Genomic DNA, 11751 nt, shown 5'->3' with positions numbered 1-11751 from the left:
CACAATAGTCACCATTCAACCCACAAATCCCAAGACCTGCCCACCATCCCTGGGTTTAAGCATGGACACAGGCCAGGCAAGACTCAGGTGCCCAGGCCTGTTGGAGTGTAGCTATGTTGGTGTATCCTGTGTACAGGTGAGAAGTGCCATTGTTGTTCCAAATGATCCAGTTTTGGGGAGCAGGACCTGGAGGCTGTCTGCCTAATGGTCCTTAGCCCATGTGCTTATACTGGGATCGGTCTCTGGGGATCTGCACCTGGTTGGCAGTCATTTTATGGTGGATGTGGTAGATCACAAGTGTTATCACAATGACAAGGCCCAAGATGAGACCTAGAATCAGGGGCAAGGTCTCTTCCAACTGCTCTCGCTCATCCACTGGACATTTATGCTCTGAAATGAGAAAGAAAAAAAAGCAATGAGCTCTAGTGAAAATACTCTGAATCCTAGGCCCTCCTAGAAAAAGCAGGAAAGAAGCAGAGATGAAATAATCTCTCAGGAAAGCCTTTGTAGATTGACAGGTCATTTTTTTCTTTCACTTAGTCTTAATATTTCTACATAATATCAAGTAAGTATGTATCAGTTTAGCAAGACCATATTCAGTTATTGGATTCCTGGCAGCCATCAAAATATCCGGGTAATTCATTCAATTTTAAATTTACTTGAATAATTTATTTAAATTTCTAATGTTTTGGAATTAGATATAGCCACTACATTTTAATTTCCATTTTTAACTTTTAATTAATATCTAGCATACACAAGATTACTTATAAACACAAAATGTTCAAGAAGACTGAAAATAACAAGTATTGGCAATGACTAGAACATGTGGAGCTCAGCACTTGCTGAAAACAAACTGTTAAAAGGGAAACTGTTAGACAACCTGGTTAAACTGATAAATTGCTGAAGCATTCACCAGTCTGGTGATTCCTAGCAAAGACAAATGCACACTTGCCTTAGAACCCAGCACTACCTTTCTATACCATCCCAAGAAAAATGAAAACATATGGACATGATGAGACTGAAATGAAAATATCCATAGGCACTAGGGAGAATAGTTCAATCTGGAAATGATCAAAATGTTTACCAAAATGGAATAAACTACAGTCTATTCAGAAAGTAGAATATTAGTCAACAATAAAGATCAATGAAATATGGCAACAAGTTACAAAATGAGTGAATTTCAGAATCCTGATGTTGAATAAAAATTGACGCAAAAAAAGTACAGATTGTATTATCCCTGTTTCTATGAAAATCTTGAACAGGTAAAATAAATTCCATGGTCCTAGAAACTAGAAATATGTTCACACACAGGAAAAAGAACTCAAGAGAACTTTTGGTTCTCATGAGAATGGCTTGTAACTTAATTTCTGGGTTTCAAGTATATGTAAAAATGTATTTAATTATGTACCTTCAACTGTTCTTCACTTTAAACATGACACTTTAAACTTTATTACACATTTTAAAGGTTGAACATTTAATACACTCAGATTGGACTATAATTTTAAATGAAGCACACCTTGATAAATATTTACATTTGAACAATCCATGTAGCTGGCATTTAGACTGAGAGAGAACATGTCAGCAATACTTCACAACTGGGTCATATTTTCACTCTCTTAAAATCCAAAATAATGTAATTGCCCTGTGTATCCAGTGCTACCTAGAAAAAGGGGGGAGGGAACATGAGGGGGGAGGAAGGGAGGGAGAGAAGGAGAAGAAGAGAAGGAGGGGAATGGGAAATTCTAACCTTCTGATAGTCACACCTTTTAGATAACTGGGAATCTTTTCACCATATTTATGAGTCGGATGCACAGAAACTCAGCTTTTAATATCTCTTTCAGAGGACTGAGGTTTCAAGTAGGTATGCACCAGCAAGCATTTACTGGGTCACTACTATATGGTAGGCTCTTCTAGAATCTTCCCACTATACGCAGGACAATCAGAAAGAGCAGAGAAGTCTCCTGAGTCCCAGAAACTATTCCTCTTGAATAATTGGGAACTTACACTCCAGTATACAGCTTTTCAAAACTTTCCTGAGTCCTAAGTTTTTCCGCTTTCTTTTAAGATAGCCTCATTTGGTATGTCAGGCTGTCCTTGAACTCATAATCCTGTCGCCTCAGCCTCCTGGGATTAAAGGTATGCATTGGCATGATTCTTAAATTAACATTCCGTTTTAAACACAAAGGTGATCTCTCATCTAGTGACATAACAACTGCACAAGGAAAATAACATTATTGTACTTTTTATACATGAAGCAATGGAGGCACCAAGGGGCAAAGTACTGTGCCAGGGGTAAAGGAAGCCCCACTGGAAAGAAATGGATGGACTCAGCAGTGTAACTGCAGCACAGGGAAGGCACAGGGAGAGCAAAGGAGGCAAAGAGGCTAGGATGCTATTGCAGTTTCTCAAACATGTGTTCTTTGTTACTTTAGGGAAAACCTGAAGTAAAGCCACAAGAAAGGGGAATATGAGACACTATCAAGCTATAGAGATGCCAAAAAACATCATGGGAGGGCCAGCATCGTAGCTTAGACATGTAATCCTAGCCCTTGGGAGGCAAAGAAAAAAGAATATATGCATTTCTGGAGCCAGCCTGTGCTATATAGTGAGAGCATGTCTCAAAATAGTAGGTTGGCTTGGGTATTTTGTTTCAGTAATAAAATGCTAACACATAATTTTTTCTGTTCTCATCACTTAAAAAAATGGTGCTGCTTATGAGTCATTAAAGCATGTTTGATAAAACTGTGGGCATCTATTCAGAACAGTGCTTATGAATACAAAAAATAAAATGCATGGAAGGCTGCAAAGACAATCAAAATTCATCTATCCAAGTATTTTTATTAATTTGAGATTCAGCAACATATGTGTTTCTTTACTGGCATATGCATGCTGGCTGGGATTGACACATGCACGCTGGCTATAATTATAAAGTTGTGAAAATTATCAGTGTTATTCTACAAGGCCTGCACAGACTTCTGTGAGTAGAAAAACAATGGTTTCTATTGGTGACAAAGTCACAACTACTGCTAATAGCACTGTTTTTATGACCTTCATTTATAACCAAAAGAAATGTTTAATGCTCTAAATTCTGCTCATAGGTTAATGAAAGCAATACAATTTTTCGCACTGAATTTTACACACACATAATCAGAAACTCACTATCCACAACCCCTGTGTGCTGCTGAGTTAAAATCCTGTGCAGTAATCTGATTATTAACTCAGAGAACACAGAGCAAGATAGGCCTTAGCTACCTCATAAAGGAAGAGAGAGTCCCTTGGCTTAGCCCAAATTACATCTGGCTCCACATGACCCAGGACCCTGCATCTCTGTCCACCTCACAGGATTTGGGATCCCTCATACTCTAACTGGACTAGACTTTAGAGCATACAAAATGCAGGACTGAATGTGTGACCCACGACAAGAAAACGTGAACAGCAGCTCAGTAATCTGGGAAACAGACCAGACAACACAGAGCCCATCTGATGCCAGCTACAACAGTCAATTAGACCCCCCTCAACTTAACAATGTGCCCCCAAATCAGGTTCTGATTGGTGGGTGTGGCCTTTGTTTGTTGTGTTGCATTTTAAATCTGTATTCACTCCTTGAGAACATTATACTCTTCATTGTGCCCCAGCCCAGCAGCAGTAGGATAGGCAAAGCGCCAAACGGTCTGCCTGGGGCTCTCCTAACTTCCAGACTGTTTCTGAACAAATAGCTGAGTTGACTTTGGGTAGCTGGATATCCCTCTCTTGTCCGACAGTGTCTCTAGAGACAGGGCTTGGTCCTCTTTAACGTTGTGTGTGGGCTGCCTTTATACTCTAGCTTTGTTCAATGAGAAACTGTGACCTCGAATGGCAGGTTCATCAAGATTTATGTATTATAGATGAAAAATAATGCGAGTATGATCATTAGCAGGATCCTCGTGTTGGGAATGTGGTGTGTGCTATATATACCATTTCTCACTAGACTGTGTGCTCTCCCACGGCAGGGAAGGTGTATAAATCCCATCCCTTAGGATAGCAGACATGCACATGATCCATCTATTCTCCCCTCGGCCTCCACCACTTCCAATGGGCTTTAACTACAAGGCAGGCTATAAATTCCAGACAATAGATGTCCTCAAAGCAGCTGTCAGTAATGTATGGCATTAGTGGGTAAATACCAGATTTCCTCTGCCCCCTTAGTGGGCAACTCGAAGGCATGCCCCACCTTAGCTCTGGAGAACATTGCCTGGAATACAGAACTCTATGACAGATTGCATGGCCCTGTGCACAGGCTCCACACAGAAGCCTTCAACACAGTTCTCAGTGATGTTCTCTGGAATCACTTCCTGTTGGCTGCTTCCTCCAGAGGTACTTGTAAACAGGTAATCCATGAGAGCAAGGCCACATTGGGAAATAACATGTCAAACACAAGTCTAAAAGGTCTGGAATCTGCAGACTGTCAAAGTGCTTATAAGAAGGCATTTTGCCAAGTTTTTCTTTGGGAGGGTAATATAGAGAAAAGTGAAAAGGGTCATCTCCAATATAGCATTAGCCCCCACAGGCAGCATCCCCTGGTCCAGCTGTTGGGGAAATGATAAAAAGTTCAGAGGGTCAGTGGCGTAGAGTTGCAGGGTAGAGCATTTGTCTAGAGTGTCTCTGGGCTCAATTTCCAGTACTGAAAATTGAAAATAAATAAACAAGCAAAAACTAAAGTATAAATGCGTGTGAATTCAGGGTTCTCTGGACCTCTGATACTCTGTGTACGTGGGGACCTTTGTGTCTTTTGTTTGACTGTTTTCCCCATGAAAATTAAAAAGGGGCCAGTTTTCTTGTGACCTGTTTTAAATATCTGTAAATTTGAGTCTCTAATAAAGGAGACCAGAGACAAACTTCATAATCTATTATGTTTTCCTGACATTGCATGTCAAATTTTCCTTTCATTCAGACCATTAAAATACTCAGGATGATCCATTCCCTCCCAGTGAAGAATCTCCTATCCCATCAGCCAGAAATACCCCAGACCCTCAAGGGGTTATACTGTGAATTAATTGCAGAAGGACAAGTTAATTAACCCCAACTGAGAAACACGAGGCGCTTTGAACAGCAGGTGACAGTGATATACAAAGTGTGTTTGGTATACAAATGAGCCAAAGGTACCCTCTCCACTGGTTGGTTATTTCTTCCCTGCAGGCTGAGACCCTTTAGCTCAAAAGCCTGCTGGCACCAAACTCAAATTTTTACAAACTCAATCATTTTTAAAACAATCCATGTAGGCAAATGTTTAGCCATTTAGAGCCTGCTTGCTTTGTATAGTCCTTGAAACCTCACCACACAGCTGCTTCCCATTGATAAGGGAGGACCTTGTTCTTATACAGCTCCAAGCCATGGCAGCCTCTACAGGATGTCACACAGAGGGACCCCAAACCCTTCTCACTCATGTTTTTGATTGCTTACTGTTAATTTTTTACTAAGACATATAACAGTTGCTATCCTTCAGACCCACAGAAATGCCATTTCAATGAATGCATGATCAATCCCTTTTTAGAAGGCAATTGTGCATTTAATCACACACAATCTCTTAATAGTTGAGTACTTTGAGTAAAAAAACTATAGTACATTGAAATGAGTGGACCATACTAAATCATAATCAAACATATAAGCAGCAATAAAATATAAACTACAATGAGCTCCAACATTTTCAGAAAAATACCCTGAGAACTGCTTAAATTTCAGGACTTCACCAGCATAAGTCCAGAAACTATTTAATTTCATATTCTAAACTTTTTGAATTACAAAAAAAAACTTTCAAAACTTGTTTTGGACATCATCATTTCTAATGCATTACCAATATTGCTGATACCATTTTATAGTCCATGTTACCAGTACATCTCACAGTGTGACATCTACCACTCAAAACAGACGAAGATTGATCTCACTGCTTTAAATAGCATTAAAAGTTGGCTCAGGTTTAGACATTCACGAACTGCAATGCACTCAGATTTTTCTGGTTTAACTAAAGCGTTTGCCTGTATCCTCTCATATGGCCAGTCACTGCTATTCATGGTCCTACTCCTTACACTGCTGCCACGAGACACATGGCCAGCCCTCTTTCCTCAAGGAAGTCTCATCCTCCTCCTCACTCCTCTCCGGATGGATGCTGATCTTCACATTATGAGTATCTCCCTCTAGATGGGGTTAACCAAGGAGCTTCCCATCTCCTACAACCTCATCCATCTCCACCCACCAAAGTTTGTTATATGTCTCAGCCTCTTATCCTTCCAGCCCTCTATAGGATTCTGTAAATCCTGGAGCATCACCTGGAGCTTAGCATATGGGGCCCCACCTCAGGGTCTACAAGAAGCAGACTCTGCATATTAATATCACAACTATGTTCACTGCCATTCAAAATTCCTGTGTGCATTAAAATTAGGCTATGCTGGTGATTAAGATCAGTTCTGTAGCTGTCTGATGCATTTAAGTGGACATGTGTGATGAAGATGTCAACCCTCGTCTGGCTGCTCTCAGCCCCAGTGACTGTCCTCTTACCCATTTCACTGATCCTTCTTTGCTTATCTCCTATAGTCAACTAAATAGGCAGCTGTGAAGACCATCAGGTAAAAACCTCCTGACGCAAGAAATGGACTTTTCACAACAAAGCCCTGGCCATTTTCAAACACACACACACACACACACACACACACACACACACACACACACACACACGAAAGTGCATACAACAACCATAGTGGCTGTGTAGATATATGACCAAACATTGTCCCCTCTAGCAGATGCAGTCCACTCACACACACGTAGACATATAAAACACACTGGAAGTCCCTAGGAGCCCCAGTGCTGGAACCTGAAAGGGCAATCCAAAAGGAAGCTTTCCAATTCCTTTAAATGGAATACAACAATCTCTCCCAAGACATTTGTGGGCAGATGCCTGGAAGCATAGGCAGGAGGAGCCAGGAACAAAAGAACGTCTTCCACACAAAGGTGCAAGATCCAGTGAGTGATTCTGAATGATGCCTGCCTCCTCCCAGGAGCACTAAAGCCTGAGCCTGGGGCACTACACAGGGAGACTATCCTAATTACCAGCCTGAAATGCCTGGGTAATACTGCAAATTGTCTATGCCTATTCTGTCTATATTTAGGAAATTATGTGTGCTTAAAGTCTCCATGTGTGCCTAGTAATTTCCCCCATCTACAAATGAAATGGATAATAATTGTTTTTAAACAAAATATGTACCTAATTCTATGCAATGAATTTCACTGATTTACAGTCAAGAGCTTTACTCTTTACTCAGTAGTTGTTTGTGTATACAAATAAACTTAAACATATACCAGGTGTGATTTCTCAGTCCATAGACAATGATCAACAACCTAGAAATGACCCAGAATGTATTTATTTGAGTGGGATAGTGGTGAAGAACTAGTAAAATCAACAATTGTAACACCAGAAGTGCCAATAAACAAGGGAGAGTTAATAACAGTTGACCAGCAGACAGCCAAGGCCACTGAACACCACTAAATGTTCCCACTGGAACTCAAATGGGCTTGTAATGACAACTCTGTGGAAGGATACTACATGGTCCAGAATTTTCATAACGAGTTCCTGGGTCTTCAACAACCATAATGTATCATATTAAATGTACCATTTCATCTCAAGAAAGACACTTACTGCTGCATTTTATAAATGCTCCGATAATAAGTAAATATTTCAAACTTTGGGATCCTGACCCCTCGATCTTAGTTTCTACTCCTAAAATAAGCACATATGAAAGTCTCTGTAACTGAATATCAGGGTATTGTTTAGTCAGTTACCTGGACACCTAAACTGATCTAGTACTATGTTAGATGTTAATAAAGCCAAAATGAATAATAACCAATGCCAAGATGAATAACTGGCCTGGGTCCTAGAATGTAGCACAATGGAAAAGCATTAAGATGGGGGCCTGAATTCTATCCAAGAGCACCACAGAAAGCTAGAAGGAAAGAGAGTGAGAGAGCAGATAGAGGTGAGTTAGAGAGAGGAAAAGAAAAGAAGGAAGAGGAGGTGCACAAAAGAGTCAGGCCTTTCTCTCAAGGAAAATTTGCCTTCAGAATTCTCAAATGCTCTGGGAATAATTATTTAGGGGTGGTGGAGGCATTCTGTTGGGTATAGGAAGAATATAAGAGGAAGCTTCGTTTGGGTGAATAAAAAATAGCTTGGGAAATGGTGGCGGGGTGACTCAAATGGGAATCTTCCAATATTATGATCATTTAAAAAATTCCTTGTATCCACTTGGTAATCCCCAACTCAGTAGGAAGTTAAAACAAGCTAGACTCTGCCCATGGGAAATAAGCAGAGTATCAAACTGCCTTGAAATAATTTCTCCCATAGGAGCAAGTGAGAGAATAAAGAAGTGAGTGGGGGTGGGCAGGGTGGGTATTGCAGAAAGTTGACACATTCACTTTATAACCTCTACATCTTGTGAAAATTTCCTTTGCAGCATAGAAGAAATGCAGGTGAAAACATCCTGGGAGCCCATCTTTAAAGCCAGCCCCTCTCCCTTTCTTAACACCAGTGTAACCTACCTTCACTGAAGACGAAATCAGAGATGATGTCAAAGGGTTGGATGTGCACTGCGGACAGAATCATGGTGACAGTTTTCTGCGGATCACTGGAGGCCAGAGAAATGGACTGTTGAGCCTGACATTCATAGGACATCCCAGCTGGGGTTACCAAGGCAGCGAGGTGATGAGAGTTTGCTGTGTGCTTCCCAGCTGCGGGAAAACCAAAGTAGCAGTTGGGCTGGATGTGGCCTCACTGCTCCCAGCCCAGGGAGATCTCTACTAAGCCCAGAACCTATGCCTCCCCTATTGGCGCTGCAGTCCTAGGGCTGGAGCTCCAGGAAAGACACCAAGTGGGGGTGAAGGACCAACTCCCCATTCTTTCTGAGACTGTCCTCACTAGATACTAATTTGGAATTCCATTTTGGAAGAAGTGTGCTGTCTGAAAACACAACCCTTTTGCCTAAAGCCTCAGTCAGTAATTCCAAAGACAGAACAGTGGTGCAGCTCTCCACAGTTCGCATTCCATTTTTCTCCTTTCTCGTGCTTGCTGTTCTTTCTCCTTCCTTCTCTTTCTCCTCTTATCCTATGAAAAATTCTAGATTATTTTGGTAAAAGGAAAAAAAAATAATTGTTTTACTGCAATTATCAAAACATAAAGAGGAAGAAATGATGCCAACACTCTTTTGCAACCTTAGTAAAAATCCCTTTCCAACGCAGAGCTTGAGTGGTGGTAGGCCTCCTTATGATCGAGACAGTGAATTTTGCTTTTGTTTTAAAATACGTTTAAATGTATTTCTGGTCTTTGATAGTGCTTGCTGATAGGCACGTTTTTATTTCAGGTGTGGGTGCTCTTCTCCTTCGATTGTTTTTGGAAGACCAGGGTGAGGCTAAGTGGAAAAAGCTAATGAATTAAGATACAAGATACAAAACCCACCCTGAAGTGGCTGCAGTTAAAGCCCCGAGAGCTATGCCGTTGTGCACTGAAAGATCCTGCAGCCCACCCAACCCTGTCGCAGTGTCTTCTTGCATTTTTTTAATACACGAGAGCAAACCAATCCGTGATGCAGAAAAAAATAGCAAAACTCATTGGTGCCCCTTCCATGGCAATGTCATGTTTCAGCTTGATTCTGAAGGATTTGGGGCCCAGGCTTTCCCTAGGGACACAGAGACCCTCCCACCTCTTTGACCCTGGAGAGCAAGCAGGCCCTGGCCAGGTTTGTACTCAGTGCACAAATCCCAGAGCTGTTCCCAAAACCCAGAGACAGGATGCATGTTTCTGGCTTGCTCTTGCTCCTGTGCCCAAGCTTTCCCAGCCCCACTGGACTACTTACCACTCACTGGGTCTTTAAAGTGAGTCTTCTCTAAGGTATCATAGACAAACTGCACCTTGCTCAGCCTCCAAGTCGCCTCTGGTCCTTTGGAAGTGTTGTGACTTTCCTGCCAAGATGGGGAGGCTCCTGTGAACCGCTCCAACTGCTTTATAATGGACAACCCCAGAGGCCACTACCGCGCTCACCCACGCGGGCTTCACCATCCCTCTGCGTCCACCGCACCGAATTACCTTTACAAATAGCATTTTGAGTGTGTAGGCGCGATCTACCCAGAACACCTGCAGCTCCGACTCGTTGTGGCCACAGCGGCCATTCACCTCAGCTCCCCGGGTCAAGGCGATCTCAGCCTGTTCTGTGATCAGCTGGGAACACACACGCCCCGCGCCCCCTCAGCGCGTGGGACCCTGGCGCAGATCGGGAAGGGCTGCGCGTCCAAACTCTAGCTTGCAGGTTTGGGCGCTCCTGTGCACGCGCGCTCCGGGGGTCCAGTAACATGCGGGTAGACTCTTACGTGCACACCCCTCCAGGAGGGGAGTAGAGAGGGGGTTTACTTTTAAAGCAGGCAGGGCGAGCAGAAGGCGTTGCAAGCTGGAACCCCCATGCAGCATTCGGGAACAGCCTGCAGGGATTTGGGGGGAAGAGGCGGGCAACTGAGGTCTTGGCAGGGCCTGAAGAGAGGGTGCCCTTCGGCCCTGCAGCCCTAGGGGCAAGCTGGGGAGGAAAAAGGTTCCTTACATCCACGTAATTGTTGGCCCACACATCATAAGGTACAATAAATTTGGCTGCAAACTCTGCCATGAGACACGTCGTCCCATTTTCCCGCACCACAAATATGTCTTTCCCGGGGTTCGTGGAAAGGCCCGAAAGATTTTCCACTTCTTGTTCTGCCACGGTTTGGGCCATTGCATCTGCGGAGCAAGCAAAGCAATCCCAACTAGCCCGCGGCTTTAGGACACCGGAGACAGTTCTCTGCGGGCTTTGGAGTGGCAAAGTTCCCAGCTGGAAGCTGTGTGCTCCACAAGCCATTTCTCTAACTCAGCGTTACCAAATTCAGATTCACTGCCTCTGATTTACAATGAAAACAGGATCTAACACAAAATTAAATTCTTACTTACAATACGACTGGGCTTTAAAAAACACACTTGGGGGATTAATCTTTCCTGCTAGTGCCATGACCTCCCCTCCCCATCATGAGTATGGTCTGTGTAGCGCGCTCTGTCTGGGTGATGCCACACAGGTGTGTGGCTCTCGGGGAGTTCTCTGACACGGATGGGTCATCCCCACCGCCAACCCCAAATAACCACAACACATAAAGGCCAGTTTTAAACCTAAAGCTACTAGGTTTACTCTGTGTATTGGATTCTCTGCAGAGTGCAACCCGCATTCCTGGTCCCCAGATGCTACTCACGGAAGAGCATCAGGAGAATCCGAAGTCTGTCTCCACTGAGAAGGGCTCTTTCTCGGAGATCCATGCTCGCAGTTGCCGCCAACCAGGCAGATGTGTTGCTGCTGCAAAGGCCGCCCCGGGAGGAAATCCCTCAAAGTGCCCGGTAGAGTGAGCTAAGGCGGGGTGGGGGAGAGCGCGGACAGGGAGGAGCGAGCGCGCGGGTCAGTCGCGTGCTGCACCAGGAGCTGTGGCTCTCCCGCGGCTCACTGCAGAGGAAGCGCCCAGAATGCAGGAGCTGTCCACGCCGAGAGTGCTGGAAATGACGAGGTTGTGTTTCAGGACTTGTAATTTGGCTGCTTTAAGGGCCAATGGAATTGGGATGGTGTGTGGGAGGAAATGTCTCTCTAGGTCTGTTTTTTGTCCTGCAATGGTATCTGCAAAGATGAGTCTGTCCTAGGAAACTTAATGCCACCCTCGGACTTACTAAACCCT

General features: G+C 43.4%; 1 protein-coding gene across 2 annotated transcripts; it reads right to left on the bottom strand.

Moving 5' to 3' along the window:
- Positions 1–211: 211 nt before the first annotated feature.
- Lamp5 (lysosomal associated membrane protein family member 5) lies at positions 212–11344 on the bottom strand. Of its 2 annotated transcripts, XM_059259602.1 has the most exons (6): positions 11281–11344; positions 10608–10780; positions 10103–10234; positions 9873–9978; positions 8563–8751; positions 212–390 (listed from the first exon to the last, which is right to left on the bottom strand). In XM_059259602.1, the coding sequence occupies exons 1-6, from the start codon at positions 11342–11344 to the stop codon at positions 212–214; spliced, it is 843 nt and encodes a 280-aa protein (XP_059115585.1). The 2 variants fall into 2 exon arrangements, with proteins under 2 accessions (XP_059115585.1, XP_059115586.1); XM_059259603.1 differs by lacking the exon at positions 10103–10234.
- Positions 11345–11751: the final 407 nt, after the last annotated feature.

The sequence above is a fragment of the Peromyscus eremicus genome, chromosome 4, assembly GCF_949786415.1.
Source record: "Peromyscus eremicus chromosome 4, PerEre_H2_v1, whole genome shotgun sequence".
Classification (NCBI taxonomy): Eukaryota; Metazoa; Chordata; class Mammalia; order Rodentia; family Cricetidae; genus Peromyscus; species Peromyscus eremicus.
Note: the sequence above shows the minus strand (reverse complement) of the source record. Positions and strands in the feature narration are given on the sequence as shown.

Coding starts and splice junctions, on each gene's coding strand:
- Lamp5 (XM_059259602.1), bottom strand. CDS start 11,344: ATGGATCTCCGAGAAAGAGCCCTTCTCAGTGGAGACAGACTTCGGATT. Junction 10,235..10,607: donor GGGCCAACAATTACGTGGAT/GTAAGGAACCTT, acceptor GTGTGTTCCCAG/CTGATCACAGAACAGGCTGA. Junction 9,979..10,102: donor TCAAAATGCTATTTGTAAAG/GTAATTCGGTGC, acceptor CCATCTTGGCAG/GAAAGTCACAACACTTCCAA.